The sequence below is a fragment of the Geotrypetes seraphini genome, chromosome 10 (genome assembly GCF_902459505.1).
Source record: "Geotrypetes seraphini chromosome 10, aGeoSer1.1, whole genome shotgun sequence".
Classification (NCBI taxonomy): Eukaryota; Metazoa; Chordata; class Amphibia; order Gymnophiona; family Dermophiidae; genus Geotrypetes; species Geotrypetes seraphini.
In genome coordinates this window covers 98,417,192-98,441,703 of record NC_047093.1, presented here as the reverse complement: position 1 = coordinate 98,441,703, position 24,512 = coordinate 98,417,192, and the positions used below count along the sequence as shown (strand labels likewise).

Sequence of the window (24,512 nt, the reverse complement as noted above, 5' to 3'; positions counted from 1 at the left end):
TCCTAGATAAATTCTCCCCCAAAACCTCCACTTGAATAATCTCTTCCTCCCCAAAACACCAACCAAGTATTCAGATCCCTGAAATATAACGTAATCTTATTTGTACTCTAACTGTAATCTATTTGTTATATCATACAGTAACGTACAGTCAATTTAATATCCAATTTGCAAGTTCTTCCGGAATTAATCCAGGTACCTCTCCTCCCTTGTAACCAAAAAAACCCCCCCAAAACTGTTGTAACTTCACTGGAAATGTCCAGTTAGCTCTTTTGTAATCCACCTTGAACTGCAAGGTATAGGCGGAATAGAAGACCTTAATGTAATGTAATTTCTTGTATACCACCCTACCAGTAGTTCTAGGTGGTTCACAACAATATAATTTTAAAACATTTCCATTAAAAAAAAAAAAAATTTCTTTATTCATTTTAAAGCCATAAGTAAGTGCAAAATATAATACAATCATATAACTCTATAAAAACACTTGAAATACAATTACAATTATAATCTATGACAAAAAGATATAACCCCCCCCAATAATTATATTCAAAAAGTACACTCAAATTGAGAAATTGAAAAATAAATTCCAACTCATCCTGGACGTGTATGACCAATTGGGCATAATCACCTATCACTCTTTGCAAAATTTTGTCAATGGCTCTCAAATCTTCAGAAACTTCTTATAATTTCCCTGATGTATAGCCATATTATGTTCCATCTTAAAAATGTGACAGAGAGACTCCCACCAAAAGGAATAGTTCAGCCTATCCCAGTTTTTCCAATTCCTTAGAATAAGCTGTATGGCAGCCCCTGTCATAATAAAGAGAAGTTTATTATTATGAGATGATATTTGGCTTTTATCTCTCATCATAGTGCCATAGTTTCATGTTAGTGCCACTGGATTTTCCATTACTTTTTTTACCTGATCCCAAAAAACATTTCAGTTAATAAATAAAGTCGCATATACACTTCTATGAGCCAAATTTATACATCATGGTTAAAAATACAGTTTCTTTTTTTTTTTTTTAATCATTTTTATTAGAAAGGGTACAACAACAGGGCAACATGAAGTTGAATGGAGTGTGTGTTTGTGTTTGCGGGGTGTCTGACTGTATGGCTGGCTGGTGTTGTGTGAAGTGCCCGGACTCCTTTCTTTTGGGGAGCAGTTTCGGATGAGATGTCTGTATGCTTTATAAAACCGAAAATGTAAAGGGTCGGCTGGGGGGAATACAGTTTCAATCATACAGCTATTAGTATCCTGCAAGAGGTGGTGTTAAACTGCGAACGTGAGCTAGGATTTAACAGAGAGCGCTAAAGTCTTTTTTGTTTGTTTATACCATAACACCAGTGTGGGTAAGAGAGGGCAAAGGGGAAGAAGAAGCTATAAAATAAACCCACCAGGATGTTTGAAAAAAACACCCAATAGGGCAGGAAAATCGAATCAAATAATTGATTTAATAGGCTGAATCAAATTGAATCAAATTTTTTTCCTGAATCTGCCAGCACTACTTAGGAGTAATGTTAGGAAATTCCTTTTCAAGGAGAGAGTGGTTGATGACTGGAATGCCCTTCCGAGAGAAGTGGTAGAGATGGAAACAGTGACAGAATTCAAAAAAGCATGGGATGAGCACAGGGTGATCTCTAATTAGAAGATGAATGGTATAAATTGAAGAATTAGGGCCGATACTAGGCAGACTTGCATGGTCTGTGCCCTGTATATGGCAATTCAGTTTAGAATGTGCTGGGGAGGGCTTCGATGGGAACTCCAGTAATTTGGAACATGAGGACGATGCTCAGCAGACTTTTACGGTCTGTATCTCCCAAATGATGAGAGAGTTTGGATAGGCTGGAGTGAGCTTCAAAGGCAACTCCAGTAGTTGGAACCTAAACAGTGGCCCTCCCCTGCCCTCCACTCCCATCCACTCCTTCCCCACCCCCTCCTAAAACACACACTCTCCCTTCCCTTCCCCCATACCTTTTTAACATTCTCAGTGCGAGTAGCAATCCCAACCTACTGATTGCGCTAGCATCGGCTCTTCCTCCGACATCACTTTCTAGGTGCAGATCCAGGAAGGGACATCAGAGGCAGAGTTAATGGTGGTGTGAACAGCAGGTTGGGATTGGGGGAAGAGGTATGGGGGAAGTAAAGGGGTGTGCACTGTCACAGGGAGAGCCTTGGACTGAGCGAGGAAACCCTGCAGTGCCCTGAAACTAAAAGTAAAACAAGGACTGAGGGGCAAATACCACCAGTTAGTAGTCCTAAGCATGCTTCAAGAGCCAGGCAGGAAAAGGATATAACCTTGCCCAATAAACCTCCCAAAAAGGGCAGTACTGCAGGGACCTTAATTGGTAATAGTTTAGAAACTACTAGGGAACATAAGAATTGCTGCTGCTGGGTCAGACCAGTGGTCCATCATGCCCAGCAGTCCACTCACGCAGCGGCCCTTAGATCAAAGACCAGTGCCCTAACTGAGACTAGCCTTACCTGTGTACGTTCTGGTTCAGCAGGAACTTGTCTAACTTTGTCTTGAATCCCTGGGGGGTGTTTTCCACTATAATAGCCTCCGGAAGAGCGTTCCAGTTTTCTACCACTCTCTGGGTGAAGAAGAACTTCCTTAAGTTTGTACGGAATCTATTCCCTTTTAACTTTAGAATGCCCTCTCGTTCTCAACACCTTGGAGAGGGTGAACAATCTGTCTTTATCTATTAAGTTTGATCTGTTCGTGATCCCCTACTTTATCATTCCTAGCATTCTGTTCGCCCTTTTCACCGCCGCCACACATTGCGCAGACAGCTTCATCGACTTGTCAACCAGTACTTCCAAGCCTCTTTCTTGGGGGGTCTCTCCAAGTACTGCACCGGACATCCTGTATTCGTGTATAAGATTTTTGTTATCGACATGCATCACCTTACACTTATCCACGTTAAATCTCATTTGCCATGTCGCAGCCCATTTCTCGAGAGTGTTTATGTCACGTTGCAGGTCTTCGCAATCCTCCCACATCTTCACAACTCTGAATAACTTCGTATCGTCTGCAAATTTTATACCTCACTCGTTGTACCAATTTCCAGAACGTTTATAAATATATTGAAGAGCACATGTCCGAGCACTGAACCCTGCGGCACTCCACTCTTGATACTTTTCCACTCCGAGTATTATCCATTTACCCCCACTCCCTGTTTCCTATCCACCAGCCAGTTTTTAATCCATGTATTTCACCCTCAATTCCATAGCTCATAATTTTTCAAAGTAGTCATTCATGCGGAACCTTGTCGAACGCTTTCTGAAAATCCAGATATACAATGTTGACTGGGTCACCCTTGTCTATCTGCCTGTTTACTCCCTCGAAGAAGTGCAGGAAGTTCGTCAAGCAAGATCTTCATTTGCTGAAGCCATGCTGGGCTGGCTGGTCCTCATCAGATTGCGGTCCTTTATCAGCGCCTCTACCCTCTTTCCTGGTACCGACGTCAGACTCGCCGATCTGTAGTTTCTTGGATCTCCCCTCAAATCTTTCTTGAAGATTGGCATAACATTCGCCACCTTCCAGTCTTCCGGAATCCTTCCCGATTTGATCGACAGATTGGCTATTAGTTGAAGCAGTTCAGCTATAGCCCCTTTCAGTTCCTTGATTACCCTTGGATGGATGCCATCTGGTCCTGGGGATTTATCATTTTTAAGACTATCAATCTGCCTGCATACCTCTTCTAGATTGACCATCAACCCCATCATTTCCCGTCTTCGTTTCCTGCATATAGCCTGTCTGCTTCCAGTATGTTGTGTATATCCTCTTCGGTAAATACAGACGCAAAAAATGTGTTCAGTTTGTTGGCGATGGCTTTGTCCTCCTTTAGTACTCCTTTTAATCCCTGGTCATCTAACGGCCCCACCAAGAAACCAAGCTTTAAGTTAAACAACTTCAAACTTTTTTGAATTTTTCACATTGAATTAATATTGATTTGACACTAATTTGGCACTAATTCGGCATTAAGTTATGCTTAAAAGTATGAAAGATCTAGCAATGATTGGGTGGTGAGGTGGTATAGGGGGGTTTTCCTTCCCAAAAAACTCTCCATGTCTCTGAGCTAAACTAAACTAAACTATCTTTACATATGTATTGCATTTATTGAATAACTATTAAAGATGGATGTAGGGCAGAAGGTGAAGGAGAGAAAACAGCAAATTAATAAGAAGGCCTTGGAAACAAAGTTAAGAGCACAGACAGAAGGAAGTGCAACCAGAGACTGGGAAAAGATGAGTGGAAAAATAAAATTACCAGACAACAAAAGTAGGAAAAGTGATTTTATTTTCAATTTAGTGATTGAAATGCATCTATTTTCAGAATTTGCATCTGCTATCTATATTTTACACTAGAGAATGATACAGGGAAAAATTTGTCCCCATCTTTGCCCCATCCCCGCTAGCTCGGTCCCTGCCCCGTCACAAACTGTGTGATCCCATCCGCACATGCCTCGAATACTTACGATTTAATATAGAACTTATTTTATTAAAGTATATAAAGAAACAATATTCTGTATAATTGTCATTTTATAAACACAAATAATACAGAGCATGGATCAACAAAACCCCTGTCTTCCCTCCCTTTCACAAATATCTCCTCCACTATGAGAAAACTGAATAAGCCAAATTATTACAGAATGCTACACAGAAAAATCATGCTAACAGAATACCACAGTTACACATGACAGAAATTGTGTTGGGGGCGTGAAACTAGGACAACTATCCCCTGGTCAGAGAAAGCCCTAAGCCAGCTGGAAGCTAAAAAAGCACGGCCTCGGCTTTGCGGTCCCCAGTTATGTCTAACACCAGCTCTAGGAAGATACATATTTCAAGTCTGATATATTCTAATCACAAAATAGAAAATAAAATTATTTTTTCACCTTTTGTTGTCTTGTCATTTTATTCTTCAAATCATGTTGATCTCAGGTACTAGTCTCCGTTTTCTTTTATCTTCTCTTAACTCACTTGCCAAGGTCTTCTTTCTCCATGCTCACTACTATCCTTCTTCTATCTTTGTGTATTATTGTTTCCCATGTTCAGCATCTCCCTTCTCTATGTTTCCTACACATCCATCTCTAGTATTTTCCCCTGTGCCCATCTCCCTACCTTCATCATCTCGCCATTCTATGATCCCTTCCCCCTGTGTACAGTATCACTCCTCTATATCCCTATGCCCCCCCCTGTCCAGCATCTTCCTTCTGCATTCTTATTCTCCCCCATGTCTAACCATCTTCTCTTTGTGTCTATATACCCTCCCATGTCTAGTATATGGACCTCTCTGTGTCCATATACCACCCCATGCAGCATTTCCATTTTTGTCCCTGTTCCTATACTCCCATCCATGCCCATCATCTCCCCTCCTTTGGTATATCTCCTTGTATCCAGCTTCTCCCCTCTCTTACTTCCTTACTCTCTTACTCTCTCTTTCCTCCTTCCCTCCGCTCTTTCCTCCTTTCCTCCGCTATGTTCAATATTTCACTCACTCTTCCTTCATCCCCTTGGTTCAGCTTCTCTTTCCCTTTCCTCTCTTCCTCTTCAGGTCCTGTACCTCTCTCCCTTCCCTCTAGCCCTCTCCCTCTCTCCTCATGAATCCAACAGCCTCCCTCCCTCACACCCAGCCCCCCTTGCTCCCAATTGCGGCTACTGGCAAAAACAAACAAATCTGCATCTCCCCTGTGTTTGCCTTTTTGAACCTCCTAGTCCCTCCTTCTGATGTAACTTATGTAACTTCCAGTTTGGCCAGAAGTTACATCAGAAGGAAGGATTTGGCTGGAAGAAGATCCCGAAGCAGCCTGTATGCGATACTGGCTCTTCATCCTGGAAGCTTCTAAGAGGCTTGTAGCCCCGTCCCAGGGGCCAACCCAGTGGAGTCACAGGTTTGTTTGGGGGCTTTTTGCCAGTGGCTGTGATCAGGAGGGAGGGTGCTTTTGGACCCATGAAAGGAAGGGAGGGAGGCTGCTGGACCCGCAATAGCTGGCTGGGAGGGATGGGAAGGAAGGCAACTCACGGCAGATCCTTTACTATGGGGACAAGGCTATTCACTGCTCCATGAGGTGGTGAAAAGCCTTGTCTCCATACCTGCGGCAACCAGTTGATTTTTCACCCGTTCCTGCAGGTTACTCGCAGCTACCTGTGGCTAGCAATAGGAAACAGTCACCGTGTTGTTCTCTATTTTGCACTGCTCAGGAAGAAATATATTTCTGTTTCTCTGTTTGACTGCATGCAGAGTCTGGCATCTTAGCGTTTTGTTTTTGTATATTAGGACTTGTGTTCCTGGATTTGTATAGAGTTTATCTGTGTTCTGCATGTGTGACCAAGGCCAGGTGTTCTGGTAGGAATGAATGTCGTGAAGCATTATTGATGTCATGACCTCAAGTAGGAAGATATTTGTCGGCAGCTTGTCTGAGTTTTGGAAGGCTCCGAGCTCGGGGGCTGAGTCTGGAGGACCTTTGCGCAGTGCGGATGTCAATGTGATGACATCACACGCATGTGTGCATAAGCCTGATGTCATTGCGTCAAAATCCATGCATGCACAGAGACTCTCTAGACGTGGGCCAGAGGTCAGGGAAGGAGACATGAGGTTTGTGTGGTGGTGGGTCTGGGGGCAGAATGGGGTGGGGCCATGTGTCCTCATTTTTTTAAAGAGAAAAACAGGTAACCCTATCCCTATCCCTATCTCTACCCCTACCCCCACTACCCCAAATTTATGTATCCTTGTTCTCCTGCTCCCACTCTGCACCTTCTTCTCACCTGTGTCCATTCTTCTTTCTGAAGTCTCCAGAGATGCTTTTGTCACATTGATTTTACACTGTGGTTTTCATCTTTTTCTCTTATTAGGGAGCCTCTCTTTCTCTAAGGATCCTCAGCCCCTCTCAAGCCCATGTACGAAAGGAGAGTTCCTCTGTGCTGACAACACGTGTATCCTCGAAGATCTGGTTTGTAACTTCCAGAACAACTGCAAAGATGGCACCGATGAAATGAATTGTGGTAAAAGTCAAAAATGCCTGTCATTCTTCGTTCAGGATATTACAGTGTGATACCAGACTGCTTCAGAAACTAAACCCACCATTTATATCTCACAATGATGGAGATAGGTTAAAAGCATTTGAGAGCCAAAAGGATTTCTGGGCCTGATATTTATGCTTCTAACTTGGAGTTATACTCATAAGTTGGCCTCACTAAACCTTTATTAGGACTGAAGGGCAAATTCTATAAGAAGCACCCAAAAGTTAGGCGTCTAATTAGGCACTGTTCAGCGCGATTCAAGTAAAATTGGGTGCTGTTTAATGAATCACGCTGAGTGGAACCTATTTTGGAGGCACCCAAGAAATAGGCCAACTCTAGGCACAATTAAAATTTAGACGCCTAGCTGATCGTTTAAGCACGCTTAAGAGCAGTAATTCTGCAACAAGGCGCCTAACATGTAGCCACGCCCACGCCTAACATGCATAATGCCTATTTTTTTGAAGGCCGCCTAAATTTTTAGAGTGCCTTGTTACAGAATCGCGCTTTCTTGATAGGTGCCTATGTTTCGATCAGTGCTGATTAAAGCGCTTAATTGAGCTTGTTATTCAATTTAGATAGGCACCTAACTAGTTGGGCGCCTCCGAAATAGGGGCTTAACTTTAGGCGCTGGTTACAGAATTTGGGCCCGAGTGCATACATTATTTTCAAAATCTCACTCTCTCTTAAATTTAGGGGCTTAAAAAGGGGTGGCAACAGTGGCAGATTTACAGTAGGAAAAAGAAGGTAGGAGCTTAGCACTGATGTTCAGTATTAAGTTCGTACATTAGGTCAAGTGATCAGTGGTGTAGTGAGGGTGACCAGCGCCCAGGGTGGTGGAGCCCCTCTCCGGCCCCAACCTCCGCCGCGCATGCACCCCTTCCCCATACCTTTTTAATTTCAGCACAAGCCGCGAAGAACTTGCTGCCCATATCGACTTTGGAGCTCTCCTGGAAGTGATGTCAGAGAGAGCTTCGAAGCTGGCGTGAGCAGCAGAGTTAAAAAGGTATGGGGAAGGGGCGCACGCAGCAACGGGAGGAGTGGGAAGGGAGGGAGAAGAGAAGGAGGGGTGCTGGTGCTCCAAGGAAGACTGCACTCGTGGTGGACCGCACCCCCCCTTTACAGTCGGTGATCTCCAACATGTGGTCCATTAGCCACATGCAGCCCCCAGTACTCCATTTTTGCAGCCCTAATAGAATTCTGGGATTCCAGCAGGAAATACAGCAGCACTAAATGTCTTCATCTGCTTTCACTTCTGGTTTCTTCTCCAGAAGTGAAAACAGTGCCTATGACCATAAAAGTCTGTCCTATTTTTATGCAGTAGCCCATGGGCACTTAAGTGATGAATATTGACTTAAGTGGCTATTCAAAGCCAAAGGTCCCATAAGAACATAAGAAGTTGCCTCCACTGGGTCAGACCAGAGGTCCATCTCGCCCAGCGGTCCGCTCCCGCGGTGGCCCATCAGGTTCGCGACCTGTGAAGTGGTTTCTGACCACTTCTATAACCTACCTCAAGTTCTATCTGTACCCCTCTATCCCCTTTTCCTCCAGGAACCTATCCAAACCCTCCTTGAACCCCTGTACAGATTTCTGGCCTATCACATCCTCCGGAAGCGCGTTCCATGTGTCCACCACCCTCTGGGTAAAAAAGAACTTCCACTGATGGTAAACAAAATACTGACCACCAGCAGCTGATTATCATACCCTCATTGTGATAGGGGAAAACACCCTCCAGGGATTCAAAACAAAGTTAGACAAGTTCCTGCTGAACCAGAACGTACTCAGGGCACTGGTCTTTGACCTAAGGGCCACTGCGGGAGCAGACTGCTGGCCAAGATGGACCACTGGTCTGACCCAGCAGCGGCAATTCTTATGTTCTTATGTTTATTTCTCTCTCTGCATGGCTAAAGATAAAAGATGTCAGCTCACAGGCTTGCAGTTATTGTTCTTGAATGGTTCAGCTGACTTGTTCTGGGGAAAGAATCCTGCAGTATTGTACTAAGTAGGGGTGAGCAGCCAGGAAATTTTTGTTTCAAGTCCTTTCCAAGAATGTTCATTTTATTTGTTTTCATTTGGCCATTTTGTTGTCTTGAGAGTAGTGTTGAGTGTGTGCTCTATTGAAAGAGGGCACACTGTGCAAAGAAGGCAAACATTTTCTGAAAGAGTGCACCCTATCTCCCGGATTCTATATATGATGTTCAAAACTGCACATGGACATTTGAGCATGTGCCCAATTTGCATGCACAAGTTAGTTGAGTAACAAGCCAATTAATCATCACCAGGGCAGCCAATTTGCAAGATCCAATGTGGTAGAAAAAAGAAGCAGATCTTTTGGAAGAGTTCTTTAAACAGATATTTATTAAGGAACTATACTTAAAATCAACAGTAGCCCAACATGGCCAAGTTTCATCCCCCTCAAGGGGTTGCATCAGGGGCTATAAGAACTGTTAATAGATACATAAAACAATAACATTAGTATAAAATCATAAGAGCTTAAAAGGCACAAAGACTAAAATCATTAATTGAATAACTAAATAAATACACATACAATTAAGAGTACCAAAAGTCAAATATAAAACATAGGGACAACCATATAAAAGCAGATGTATCAATAGAAGGAGGTGGAATAATCGATACATACCCACTTGGTGTATGACTATGATATCACCTAAGTGATATTCTAACTAATACTTTAGAAATGGCAGTAACAGCTTTACAAAAAACAGAAATAGTGTACTCACTATGTAACTAGAGCACTATAGTTAAAAAGAAATGATGCACTTGTTTCTGTGCCCTTATAAAAATAGGTACGAAGAGAAGGCTCAATGTGAAAAAAGGCACTTTGTTAAAACTTATATATAAACAGCATGGGCACAAGCTGTTCTGGTTTAGTTCTTTTGGGTATCTGTTTGTCAGTTAATACGACACCAAACATAATACAAAGAACAAGCTTTTATTTCCTGTACATCAGTCTAACAAACTGCTTGTGCACATATACATAAGTTAAACATAAATTAACTGGGGTGGAGTACTTCATCTATGCCAGTGACTGGAGAGATCCTAATGGCAGCCAAGCACAGAGACTTCAGCAGACCAAACATCTTTGGACGTCCACACAGAAAAGATCTCTGAGTTTGAATACACCTGCTCTCACCTTTTATACATTATCCAAGCTTAATAATTAATTTATAATTAATTTTATGGCATTTTATGGACATCCAAAAAAGAGAGAAAGTTCATATACTATTGGTGTTATACATTTACCCCAAAAAACAAAGAAAAGGACCTCAAACACCCAACCCTCACCCTCCAATGAGAGTCGTACTGGGGTTTATCATCGGTCCAAAAAACCTTGTTAATTTTTTTTTTTTAACTATTATATTCATTTAATTTATTAACTGCAAAAATCAAGAGAATTTTTTCACCAAAATTAAAAACTAGATCCATGTATTCATGGAGATCCAAAAAGGCACTTAACTTATAATGGTGCAGGGCAAAAAAAAAAACCCCAGAGAAATCCTTATTGGAATCAGCTGTGTAATCCTTAAATTTACTGCTTCATCAGGGACAGATTGTGAAAATCATAGAATATGTAGATTTCCAGCTGCTATTTGCAGTCTTCAGTAATTCTCTCCTCTTAGTGCTGCCCTTCTGATTTTATGGACATGACATTCACTGTGTTTGGACATACAGGAACTTGCCAGATTCCAGAGTGAACCAAAGACAACGTCATTCCTGTCCCCAGGCCCTAATCCTAATGCATCAAGTAATTACATAAGTTAATGACACACATGGAATAAATATTGTATGTGTGTTTTCAATTATACTTAAAATTCTGTTTTTCAGACTAGCTTGTATATGAGGTAATCAAGTTCAAAACTTTTAATCACTAATACAGCATCAAACCAGCTCTAATCAGTACTTTTAATCACTAAAACAGAAACTGTTATTGTCCACCTAACTGCAATTGTATCTCCTGTTATTGTTTTGTAATTCTGCAGCATGAAATCATAAAACAGGCTCTTACTACTTTTTTATGACCTTTCTAATTGAGCTATATTGTCCATTTAGCTAACAAGATTTAAAACAGTGTATTAATAATATATTTGAGCACAAAACTTTTGTTTTCAAAACTCCAGACTACACACAAAAATGGTTCCTTGCCTTTTGCAATATAAAAGCCCTCACTAAAAACAAGATTAAAAGTGAGTACCTTATTAAACACAAGCAGAAAAAAAAGTGAGGACGAAAGGATAGTCTTTCCTTAGGAACACACAATCTTTATCGGAGAATCACATGAAAAGGATTACAGCGCAGCTCGACACGACAAGTGTTTTGACACAAACAAAATGTCTTCATAAGGAGTCTACAAATAAAATGTAATACATCAATTTCTTATAAATATATACTGTGTGTGTGTATATATATATATACATATACATATATATATATATATATATACATATACATATATATATGTAAAAATATATAACACTGTATTTAAATCATAAACAATTACACATATTTAATTCTGTTTTACGTATTCATAAAATTTATTATATTTTCTATGTATTGATGCAATTTATACATTTAGGGGCAGATTCTATAAATGGGCACCTCGATTGTAGGCAACGGTAGGTGTCATAAGAACACAACAGTGGTCCATCATGCCCAGCAGTCCGCTCATGCGGTGGCCCTCCAGTCAAAGACCAGCGCCCTAACCGAGACTAGCCCTATCAGCGTATGTCCTTGTTCAGTAGGAACTTGTCTAACTTTGTCTTGAATCCCTGGAGGGTGTTTTCCCCTATGACAGACTCCGGAAGAGCATTCTAGTTTTCTACCACTCTCTGGGTGAAGAACTTTCTTACATTTGTACGGAATCTATCCCCTTTCAACTTTAGAGAGTGCTCTCTCGTTCTCCCTACCTTGGAGAGGGTGAACAACCTGTCCTTATCTACTAAGTCTATCCCCTTCAGTACCTTGAATGTTTTGATCATGTCCCCTCTCAATCTCTTCTGTTCGAAGGAGAAGAAACCCAGTTTCTCTAATCTTTCATTGTATGGCAGTGTCCTACTGTAGGGGTGTCCTACTGCCATCTTGCAGCCAATCGGGACACATATAAAAATAAATAAATAAATAAAACCCCCAAGGCAGGCCGCCTACACTGTAGGCATTTATTGTGAGTGCAGAGAGAGGCCTAGGGACATTTAAGCTCCCTCCAAGGCTGGGCATGGGCATGGTTTCACCTATAGGTAGCCTTATCTGAGCTTAAGCGGCCCTAGGTGTCTTCCTAGGGCCACGACAGATGCCTGAAATGTAGACAGGCTACCTAAAAACAAGATGGTCCCATTCAAAACAGGATGTATGGTCATGTTATGTATAGACCAACTGCTTCAAACTCACACATAGCCTTAATCACTTCAGTTGCAAAAATGGTCATAAACAAAATGTTTCTTTTAAGGTTATCCAACAAACAAAACACAGTGCTTGTGCTGGCTTTATCCTAATAAGTTACAACACCTTAACTTACTTCCATGGCATCTGGCTCTGACACCACTTGTTCCACAATTTTCATAAATTCCTCCTGAATTAAGGCTCCTGCCTCAGGGCTTGGAGAAACTTCTTCCATTTCCATGGATTCCAGGTCATTACCCAAGGGGGGAGCCTGAGGTGTCTAAGCCAATCAGGGCCTTAGGCCCCACCCCGTGCATCTCATGATGCACCGGGGAGGGTCTAAGGCCCAGTGTCATCTTAGAGGAGCTGGACCAGGAGGTGTTTTTGGTACCTCCTGCTCTCAACGTCAAAGATATGGAATCCTTTCAAGTGGGCACCTAAATTTATTCGCTATTTGTGTGTTAATATTACTGCACAGCCTCAGTCTCTTTTTTCTACCATTGTTGAAGTCTCTTTGGGCTGACTTGGATAGGTGTGAAAATACCCCATTGTCTTGGTATGGTGGTATTCAGAGTGTAAAGATGATGATACTACCAAAGTTACTATATCTTTTTCAAGCATTGCCCATCCCGCTTTCGGCAACTTTCTTTTGGGGAGCAGTTCGTAGAGTCTTTCAATATATTTGGAAAAGTTGGCCTCCGCGGGTAAGGAGAAGTGTCTTGTATCAATTATGAGCCCAGGGGGGTATGGTGGTGCCCTGTTTACGCCGCTATTATATTGCGGCCCAGTTGAAGTCTTTTTTGACGTGGTGTAAAGATCGTTCCAAGAGTTGGGTTCAGTTGGAACAAGTTCCAGACTCTGAGGAGTTGTGTTGGGTGCTTCCCTGGTTACAGGTGGGGGAGGCTAAAAAGTTGCTTAAGGGAGCTAATCCATATCTAACTCATACCTTTAATATCTGGGCTAGAACGCGGGTTCATCTTTTTCGCTTCCAGCTTTATTTCAGGGGCATGCCGCTGTGGGTAGCTGAGGGTTTTTTATCCGGACGGCTTGATACTCGTTTTCATACTTGGACTCAGTGAGGCCGTGGGGATTTGGGGATTTTGTGGAAGATGGTAGTTTGTTGTTGTTTTCTGATCTCTCAGAGGCCTATGATTTGGATGCTTCAGATCACTTCCACTATCACCAAGTGGTGGATTTTGTAGGGCATAGGGCTTTGGAGGAACTTCATTTGCCAAAGACCCCCTTAGAGTGGGCACTTATGGGGAATTGTGGTCAGAGCTGCATATCTAGATTCTATAAGGCTCTTATTCAACAAAATACCCCTCCTATTAAATTTATTCCACTCTGGGAGGGTCTATTGTGTCCTGTAGAACCGGTTATAAAATGGGAGCAAGTTTTTAATCGCTTGTGTCTTTCTATAGCTAGCTCTTTGGTGAAAAATGGATACAAAATGCTGTATCTGTGGTATCTCACTCCAGTACGTCTCCATAAAATCTATCCTCATGTCCCTGACCTGTGTTGGCGCAATTGTGGACAACAAAGTTCTTTCCTTCACATTTGCCCAAGGGTAATTCCCTTTTGGGACATGGTTTTTGATATCTTATCTGAGGTTTTACATCTTAAGCTTTCCCAGTCCATGGGTAGTGCCTTCCTTCACCTTCCAATGGCCAAGCTGACTAATAAAATCCATAAATTGGCTTGTTATATTTTTACGGCTGTCAGACTTTTGGTGGCTGCCATTGGAAACAACTGCATCCCCCGGGACGGAGTCAATTGTTGAGTAAATTGAATTTTATTTATCATATGTCTAAATTGACGGCTTTATTGCATAATCGTATTACATACTTCCTTAAGGTGTGGGATCCTTACATACGATGGCAGGAGAGGCCTCCCTGAACGGTATTATGTTCTGCTTTCTCTCTTTTTACTGCATGCCCTCCGTACTTTTGTTTGCGTGTTCCATTGACCCAGGGGGTGGGGGTGGGGGTGGGGGGAGGGGGGAGAAGTATTCCTATTGGTTGTGTTCTTGAGCAATGTACTGAAGAGTTCCTGTACGTCATTCTGCTCTGGGGGACTGTGGGATGGGATGCGGTGGGGGGAGGAAGGGTTTTGGTCATTGTTGGCTTGATGCTTTGTTGTGCTGTCTTTAATGCTGTAGTGTTTTGCATTCTTTTTCAATAAATAAAAAACTATTTAAAAAAGAAAAGAGATGGGGCCTGGAGGGGGAGGGGGCCTCTGGTGGCAGGAGGGAGTGAACATCCCTCCTACCTTTTTCATTAGGGGTGGGAGGGAGTGGGCATCCCTCCTACTGTTTTTTTTTTTCCGAGGCGCAGACAGGCATCTTCTGGGCAGGAGGGAATGGGTATCTCTCTTCCCATCTCAGGAGTGCTAGCGCGGGGTGGGGGTGGGGCTTTACAAAGGGACAGATGGTGCAGAAGTAGAAGCCCTGACAGCAGTGACAGGCGGCTGCTTCCCTTGTCAGTACTGTTAGGGCTCTGCATTGTGTTAATTGCCCACTGAGCGATTGAGTCGGTGGGTTTGTATGCAAACTTAATAATGAATCAATCGCTGTTGGAAAATCGGCCAGAGAATCGGCCAACAACGAATGAGTCGTTATTGTTAGTGAATCTAGCCCTAAGTGACTATGTTTTTCATTCTCTACATTTTTGCCCTGCTTTTCAGTCCTTAAATGCAAATGAGGCTCTAGAATTATCTCTGCACATGTCCTCATATCCCTCTGCCTTCCTTATGGGCTGCCCTTGTGTAAGTGCAGAGGATGATTCAGCATATGTTTACAGGACCATCACTCAGGCTTCTGTGCAAAAGGTGTGGCCTGCAAGCATTGGCTGGCTTACATGGATCACTACCAAAGGAAGTTCTTCATTTGGTCCTGATGATCTTGAAGAATTCATTGATCAAATAATTTTGGAAGTTAAGATTATATAATTAAGCCACAATGATCATTAGAAAATAGCGGGTTCTATAGTTTTGGGGCAATTTTCAGTCCTTTTATATCTGCCTAATTCTTTGCTTGTTGTCAGATCCTTCTCAGTTGCTACATAGAGCTGCAGAGCTTTGGTATTTCAGCCTGAGCTAAGGTTCAACACATTCACATTCTTCTGTTTCCACAGGAGGCACAGACTTTGAAAGCAGTGATAGTGATTGGATGGACCGGAGCATCGGGAGGCTGAAATGGACACCAGTGAAAGTAAATGGGACACTACCTGACAAAGACCACACCACTAACACTTCTGCAGGTAACCTGCACCCTGCACTTCCACCTGACTACTGATTACTTGGTTTTCATCAAAAAGCAGCAGCATCCTTCATTTCTTCCAATCATATTAGCAGGAAAACGTTAGCAGGGTAATTTTATAAAGAAGATGCCTATATTTAGATGTTAATATATGCGTAAAACAATACAATACTCTTGATCATTCTATTTTCCTTTCTAGGCTGGCTGAGATAGGGATCTTGATGTTATATTACAGTGGTTGATATCTTTTTTAGATCAAAGGTTGCAAAGTATGTTGATTGGTCTGATATGTCTAAGCCTAAAGGGTTGAAATATGGTGTTCAACAAAGTGTTTCATTGTCACTGTTGCCTTTTAATCTGTATGTTAGACCAGTCATTGATATTATGTTGAACCATATTCATTCATTTGCAGATGCTATTCAGTTATGCATCTTGTTGGGATCAACTCAACTGGAAAAGTTGAGGGCTTGTTTGACTGAACATAAGAACATAAGAACATAAGAAGTTGCCTCCGCTGAGGCAGACCATAGGTCCATCCTGCCCAGCGGTCCGCTCCCGCGGCGGCCCATCAGGCCCATTGCCTGAGCAATGGTCTATACCTATCTATACCCCAATTCAGTGTTCCCGCTAAGCTGCGCTGGGGTGCGCTCACGCACAAAATATTACCTCGCAGCGCACAAGTTTCTCGTCACAGCGCACACAGTGTAGAGCACAGTTCTTCAACCGCCGGTCCGCAAACAAAATCTTGCCGGTCCGCGAAGGATTCGGTCCCCGCCGCAACGAAAGGCCGGCGTCAGCTGACTTGCAACTTCCTGTTGCAGTCGCTGTGCCGGGACTCCTGCCTTCGCCGGGACTCCTGCCTTCCACCGCGTTTGCCTCCTGCCTTGTCTCCGCACCTCCAGACCAGCAGCGGCAGCTGTGTATGCTTTTAACTTCGGCACAGAGCTGCCCCTAATCAATAGTTTAGCGCGGTTTCATAAGGCAGCCTCGGGGCCTTTGCTAGGCCGGCCCACATCGCATCATCGAAGCGGGCCGGCTATCAAAGGCCCCGAGGCTGCCTCATGAAACCGCGCTAAACTATTGATTAGGGGCAGCTCTGTGCCGAAGTTAAAAGCATACAGAGCTGCCGCTGCTGGTCTGAACTCTTGGGCCGCTGAAGGAGGGCAAAAAGCAGCTGTCCTGGAGGTTTCCCTTCCTCTCGCCTTTACAGGTTCCTTTTTTCCACCTTTTTTTTTTTCCTTCAAACGGCAACGGGCCCCAGCATCGACATCAATCAAGTAAGTTCCACTGTCAATCAAGCGGTTCTGCTCGGCCAAAGCTTCCCCTGTGACATGAGCCACCCTCAGGGGAAAGAAAGTGACCCACAAAGGTGAGGGGAAGGGGGGCAGATGATGGAAGTTGGGGGGGGGGGAGAGAGAGAGAGAGAAGGGGCAGATGATGGAATGGAGGAGATGAGAGAGAGAGAGAAGGGGACAGATGATGGAAGTGAGAAGAAGGGAGAGAGAGCAGAAGGCAGATGGATGTCAGTTGAGAAGGGAGAGCAGATGCTGAATGGAAGTGGGGAAAGAACACATACTGGATGGAAGGAGGAGATAAATAAAGGGGGAAGAAAATAGTAAGATAATGGAGGGGTGAGGGAAAGGGGTGACAAGCTGTGTGTAGACACAGTGAAAAGAGGGAAACGGGACTAAATAGTAAGAAAGAATTTAATTTAGATGGAGGCAGAAAATAGAGAAGGAAGACCAGAGAAGAAAAGGGAAGAGAGAGCAGAGAATGATCAGATCTGAGTGGAGGAAATGAGAAGAGAGATATGCTAAAAACCACAGGGGGGAGGGAAGGATAGAGATGCCAGACCATGAGGGGAACAGAAGGAAGATGATGGATGCTAGACCAAATTGGGGGGTGGGGGGGGGCAGGAAGAGAGATGGCAGGGAAAGACAGACAGGGAATGGAAGGGGCAGATGCTGGACTGAAGAGACAGAGAAGGTTATCATGCTGCTGTACCGGGCCATGGTACGCCCTCACCTGGAGTACTGCGTCCAGCACTGGTACTTTAAGAAGGACACGGTACTACTCGAAAGGATCCAGAGAAGAGCAACTAAAATGGTTAAGGGGCTGGAGGAGTTGCCGTACAGCGAAAGATTAGAGAAACTGGGCCTCTTCTCCCTTGAGCAGAGGAGATTGAGAGGGGACATGATAGAAACATTCAAGGTACTGAAGGGAATAGACTTAGTAGCTAAGGCAGGGAGAACGAGAGGGCACTCTCTAAAGTTGAAAGGGGATAGATTCCATACAAACGTAAGGAAGTTCTGTGGTAGAAAGCAACATATTTATTTGGCTCATAACTTGCTGGCGCCCGATATTTTTAGCTCACAGTGAAAAAAGTTTGCTCACAACACCCGCCCGCTTAGAGGGAACACTGCCCCTCAATCCCTTTTTCTTCTAGGAATCTATCCAAACCTTCTTTGAAACCATTTAAGGTTTTCTTGTCTACAACAGCCTCTGGAAGCGCGTTCCATGTATCCACCACCCTCTGAGTGAAAAAGAACTTCCTAGCGTTTGTTCTAAACCTGTCCCCTTTCAATTTCTCCGAGTGCCCCCTTGTGCTCGTGGTGCCCCTTAATTTGAAAAATCTGTCCCTGTCTACTTTTTCTATGCCCTTCAGGATCTTGAAGGTTTCTATCATGTCTCCTCTAAGTCTTCGCTTCTCCAGGGAGAAAAGTCCCAACTGCTTCAATCTGTCGGTATATGGGAGATTTTCCATTCCCTTTATCAGTTTAGTTGCTCTTCTTTGTACTCCCTCAAGTACCGCCATGTCTTTCTTGAGGTACGGTGACCAGTACTGGACACAGTACTCCAGATGCGGCCGTACCATTGCACGATACAACGGCATGATGACTTCCTTCGTCCTGGTCGTAATACCCTTCTTAATGATACCCAACATTCTGTTTGCTTTCCTAGAGGCTGTGGCGCATTGCGCCGATGCCTTCAGTGATGCATCTACCATCACTCCCAGGTCTCTCTCCAGGTTACTGACCCCTAGTGGTGTTCCCCCCATTTTGTATGTGAACATCGGGTTCTTTTTCCCCACGTGCATGACCTTGCATTTCTCCACGTTGAAGCTCATCTGCCATTTTTCGGCCCACTTTTCCAGCTGCGTTAGATCCTTTTGGAGATCTTCGCAGTCTTCCCTGGTTTGGGCCCTGCTGTATAGTTTGGTGTCATCTGCAAATTTAATGACTTCACACTTGGTTCCCACCTCTAGGTCGTTTATGTAGATATTGAACAGGAGCGTTCCCAGCACCGACCCCTGCGGAACTCCGCTTGTGACCCCTTTCCAGTCTGAGTAGTGGCCCTTCACGCCAACCCTCTGCTTCCTGTTTGCCAGCCAGTTTTTGATCCATTGATGGACCTCCCCTTGTACCCCGTAGTTCCATATCTTTTTAAGCAGTCTCTCGTGTGGCACCTTGTCGAAGGCTTTTTGGAAGTCAAGGTAAATGATGTCTATAGATTCCCCTTTATCCACCTGGCTGTTTACTCCCTCAAAGAAGTACAATAAGTTTGTGAGGCATGACCTACCCTTACAGAAGCCATGTTGACTCGGTTTTAGTTGCCCATTTTTTTCGATGTGCTCACAGATGCTGTCTTTAATCAGTGCCTCCATCATCTTTCCCGGGACTGAGGTCAGGCTCACCGGCCTGTAGTTTCCCGGGTCCCCCCTTGCGCCCTTCTTGAAGATGGGCGTGACATTTGCTATTTTCCAATCCTCCGGGATCTCTCCGGTTTTTAAGGATAGGTTGCATATCTGTCGAAGTGGCTCCGCTATTTCGTCTTTTAGTTCCTTGAGTACCCTTGGGTGAATGCCGTCCGGACCTGGCGATTTGTCGCTCTTTAGTCTGTCAATCTGCTTGAGTACATCCTCTTGGCTCACCTCTAAATCTACCAGCTTATCGTCTTGGTCTCCTATTACGATCTCCTCGGGTTCCGGAATGTTGGTTATATTCTCCATCGTGAAGACTGACGTGAAGAACTCATTTAACCTGTCAGCTATCACTTTCTCTTCTTTTACTACTCCCTTTCTGTCTCCATCGTCCAATGGTCCCACTTCTTCTCTCGCCGGTTGCTTCCCCTTGACGTATCTGAAGAACGACTTGAAGTTTGTTGCTTCCTCTGCCAGTCTCTCTTCGTATTCTTTTTTTGCTTTTCTAACCACTCGGTGACACTCCTTTTGGTGTTCTTTGTGCACTTTTTGGTTCTCCTCTGTTTGGTCTTTTTTCCATTTTCTGAACGATGCTTTCTTGTCGCTTATCGCCTTCTTCACTGCATTTGTTATCCACACTGGGTTTTTTGTTCTATTTTTTTTGCACCCTTTTCTGAACTTGGGGATGCATATGTTTTGCGCTTCGTGCACAGTCTCCTTGAGTAAGGTCCAGGCTTTTTCTACGGATTCCGTCTTCCCTATGTTGCCTTTGAGTTTCTTTCCCACTATTTTCCTCATGGCATCATAATTTCCTTTTTTGAAGTTGAGTGCCGTCGTTGTGGTTCTTTTCCCCTTTGATGATCCAAATTCAAGCCTGCACTGGATCGTGTTGTGATCGCTGTTACCTAGCGGGGGAAATACCGCCACCTCCTTTGCTGGCCCCCCCTAGTCCGTTGAAAATTAGGTCAAGAGTGGCATCGCCCCGTGTTGGTTCCGTGACCAGTTGCTCCATGAAACAGTCCCTCGTGACCTCTATGAATTTGGTCTCGCTTGCGCAGTTTGAGTGCCCAATACTCCAGTCTATCCCAGGATGATTGAAGTCCCCCATCACCACCACATTTCCGCTTCTGCATACCTGCCTCAGTTCAGCCTCCAGCTCCTGGTCGATTTCTTCCGGTTGTCCAGGTGGGCGGTAGTACAGACCCAATTTAATGTCTGCTCCTGCTCCTCCCTGTAGCTTAACCCATAGTGATTCCAAGCCATCCGCCCGTACTGTTGTTTCCATCCTGGTTGATGGTATGGAGTCTTTTATGTACAGCGCTATTCCTCCACCCTTTTTATGTGTCCTGTCTCTCCTGTATAGTTTGTACCCTGGTATGGCCACATCCCATTGATTGTCCTCGGTCCACTACGTTTCTGTGACTCCAATTATGTCTAGGTCCTTATTGCTGTCAGTGATTTCCAGTTCTCCCATTTTGGCCCTCAGGCTCCTAGCATTTGTGTATAGGCAGTTTAAGACCCAGTTTTTAGTCCTCTCTTTTTGTTTCCCTTGTGCTTTGGTATTTGTCCAAAGACAAATAAAAGACTGGATGACCCTAAATAAATTACAGTTAAATGCATCAAAAACTGAACTTCTTTGGATGCATAAGAATAATTGTCAATTCTTTCATCCATCTTTTTGTTGGGATGATTCTATTTTGGTAGCAAGGGACCATGTTCATAGTTTAGGCATATAATAAGCCGCATATTGCTAGATGCAGGCTTAACTTTTACTAACCATCTCTCAAGTGGTTTCTACTACTTTTTATTATCTGCATCAATTGCAGAAGATTCATATGTATTTCTGAGAGTGTGATTTTGCTAATTACTTTATGCATATTGTGGTGGGGATGAAGTCAGACAGCCTGTCCGACCCAAACGCTCCCAACACAGGCACCAGGCAGAACAAAACCTGGAGTAACCCAATAGAACTGGAGTGCACTATTAAGAAGAACTTGGACACTGGGTCCAGTCCAGATTTTCATACTGTGTTTATTTGCCTGGTTTTAAAGCATACCAGATATCCTGTTGAACTAATCCAAATCCATAACTGTGTTGAGCATAATCACTCAACACTTTAGTCTTCTCAGTAAAGTCAGTTAAAATACAGGAGTGTCCTTAGCAATGACGATTTTTGGTGCCTGATTTTTGTGTGTTTAAAAGTTTATATACATATAGGTGGTACCGCTGAGGTCTATAAGATTCAATTTATAAGACTCTTGCTTTATTATTTCTTGTACTTAGCAAAATCAGTCAGAAGTACAGCAGCCTCCTTGTGGCTAATGCCTCTTGTGAATTCCTTATCCTGGCTACTTGGGTCTTCGGCTCTAGGCCCTAGAGGATGTCAGTCTCTCTCTTACATCAATGTTGCTTGGAGCTCTTACATAATTTCTTTCTCTCCTAAAACTTTCCAATAGCTATTTCTTCCCCACCCCCTCTTTGGGGCTTTTCACCATCTTTTATTCATTGTATTAATCCACCACTGACCTATCAATACTCCTAGGCTCAGAGGAGATTGAGAGGGGACATGATCGAAACATTCAGGATACTGAAGGGGATAGACTTAGTAGATAAGGACAGGTTGTTCACCCTCTCCAAGGTAGGGATAACGAAAGGGCACTCTTTAAAGTTGAAAAGGGATAGATTCTGTACAAACGTAAGGAAGTTCTTTTTCACCCAGAGAGTGGTAGAAAACTGGAACGCTCTCCCGGAGGCTGTCACAGGGGAAAACACCCTCCAGGGATTCAAGACAAAGTTAGACAAGTTCCTACTGAACAAGGACAAACCGCTAGTAGGGCTAGTCTCAGTTAGGGTACTGGTCTTTGACCAAAAGGGCCGCCGTGTGAGCAGACTGCTGGGCATGATGGACCACTGGTCTGACCCAGAAGCGCCATCTCTTATGTTCTTATCCACCCTAATCTAGATGGCCCAAAACCCTCCCAAAGTTTCTTTTCTGATGGGTTAGCAATGTTCCTTGGTTTGTTTGTTTTTACATGGCCATTAAGAAAGAAACAGAAAGAATGCTTGCTCTCATGAACACCACCCCCCCCTTCAAACCTGGGCAGGGACCACACCTTCCTTCCTTCTTAAGCCATTATTCCCAGCCCAGCCCTAAAGTTGTTCAGGCTCCCTGGCCTCTTTAGCTTGGCTTCCCCCTGAACCAGCACTGGCTTTATTGGCACAGCTTTAGAAGAACGAGGGTTACCAGATGTCTGGATTTTCCCAAACATGTCCTCCTTTTCAAGGACATGTCCAGGGGTCCGGATGGCTTCTCAAAACACAGCACTTTGTCCGGGTTTTGAAAAGCTTCCAGCTAGCAGTGACGTCGGGATGGCATCTTCACAAGCGTGGAAGTAACGTGATGATGTCACACGCATGTACGCAATGTCATCACATCACACCAGTGCATTACTGTAGATGGGCAGACTGGATGGGTCATTTGGCCTTATCTGCCATCATATTTCTATGTAATATACTGTTTAGAGTTACAATTGAACATTAGATTGCATGTAGATGGTTCAAAATTAAGTAATGTAACATGCCAAAGAAGATGCTCAAGGTGCTTGTAAAGTGTGGGAAGTTTAGTGAGAAATAGCAGTTCTGAAGAAACCTTTCCTTTCATGCTTAATAGAGGAAGCTACGGTGGGAGGTGGGGGTTTAAACTCTTTCAGTTCTTCTTGAGGTTACTAGATTTTTGGGAACAAAAATCTGGCCCCAGCCCCACCCCATCCCCTCAACCTGGTCGTTTGTCAGGAGGGTATCTGCACATGCACTGGTGTGGAGTGGACTGCTTGGCACGATGGACCACTGGTCTGACCCAGCAGCGGCTTATGTTCGCTTCTTTCGTCTGTGAAGGAGGTCTGTATATCACACCAATATAAATATATTCACCAGTCCCTCTTTCCAAATTGATCCACAGTGCCTCTTCCTTGCCCTGCAGATCCTGCAATTGTGTGGCTTTAATATAATCTTTAACATATAATGCTACTTTCCCTCCTTCCTACCCTGTCTTTCCTGAACAGATTATAGCCCGATATAACTACATCCCAGTCATGGTTCTCCATGAACCACATCTCCGTGATCGTCACTACATCCAGCTCATCTTCTTCAATTACAGCTTCTAGTTACAGAATCTTGTTTCCCATACTTCGAGCATTAGTATATGCTGCTTTCCAGACATTGCCCCCTTTTCCCATCCGTGTAGAGGTATTCAGTGATTTACTTACCTGAGGCTTATATTCACCCAGGAGCTTTGATCACCCTGCCCCATCACTTCTAGTTTCCACATTCAATTGGCTCCCAATTCATATCTGTCTCTTTTTCTGAGGTTACATAAAAATTGTCCCCAAGCTCCATGAGCTCCTCTCCAGTTGAAACACCTTCTCCCCCCTCTGAACAAGAGAGCATGTCCACTTCTAGTGTTTCATTAGAATGGCCTTTAACCTGCACTGGGTTCTTGGCTTCTTTGGGATCCAGTAGCTTTAGTTCAATCTTAGCTTCTCCAGCCATTCTTACTTGGCTGCTTCTACGAATTAGTACTGCCCCCCTACCTGCCTTCCTTTCTCCCATATGTCCTGTCCATACTTCCCCCCTCTGCATTCCTACCTGCTTAAATAGCTTGTCAGGTATGGCTACCCTTCTCATTGGTTGGGGATCACATTGGCTGTATGCTCTCACCTGCTACAATGTGTGCTGAGGCATTCTCCCTGCCCCACCCACCTTCCCAATCCTAGCTAGGACAGAAGGTGTTTTCTGAGTTTTTTGCTGTAGCCTGGAAGACCACATAAAAGGACGAATAGGGCTGGGTTGAAGAAACCCTTTTTTTCCCTATCTGATCTGGCTTCATTTGCCCTGTACTGTAGACTCTGGGGCTTATTAGGAGCTTGCTAAGCCTTGGTATTTCCCTAGTGACAGGGGATGTTTTCTTAGAAACCTATTCAAAATTGGGGATGTCCCTAACTTCAGGATTTTCCCTGTCACAATATGTATTATCACGGTGTGAAAAATCGATCCACTTGCACCTGTTCTACTCCACTCAGGATTTTGTAGACTTCAATCATATCTTCCCTCAGCCGTCTCTTTTCCAAGATGAAGAGCCCTAACCT

At 43.8% G+C, this 24,512-nt stretch overlaps 1 protein-coding gene across 3 annotated transcripts in view; it reads left to right on the top strand.

Annotated features, from left to right (window-relative positions):
• Positions 1-24,512, top strand: part of MAMDC4 (MAM domain containing 4) — a 343,940-nt gene that overhangs the window by 155,572 nt on the left and 163,856 nt on the right. For all 3 annotated transcript variants that reach the window (XM_033959811.1, XM_033959812.1, XM_033959813.1), the window contains 2 exons: positions 6,854-7,003; positions 15,544-15,669. In XM_033959811.1, coding sequence (XP_033815702.1) covers positions 6,854-7,003; positions 15,544-15,669 — 276 coding nt within the window. The remainder of the gene's footprint in view (positions 1-6,853; positions 7,004-15,543; positions 15,670-24,512) is intronic.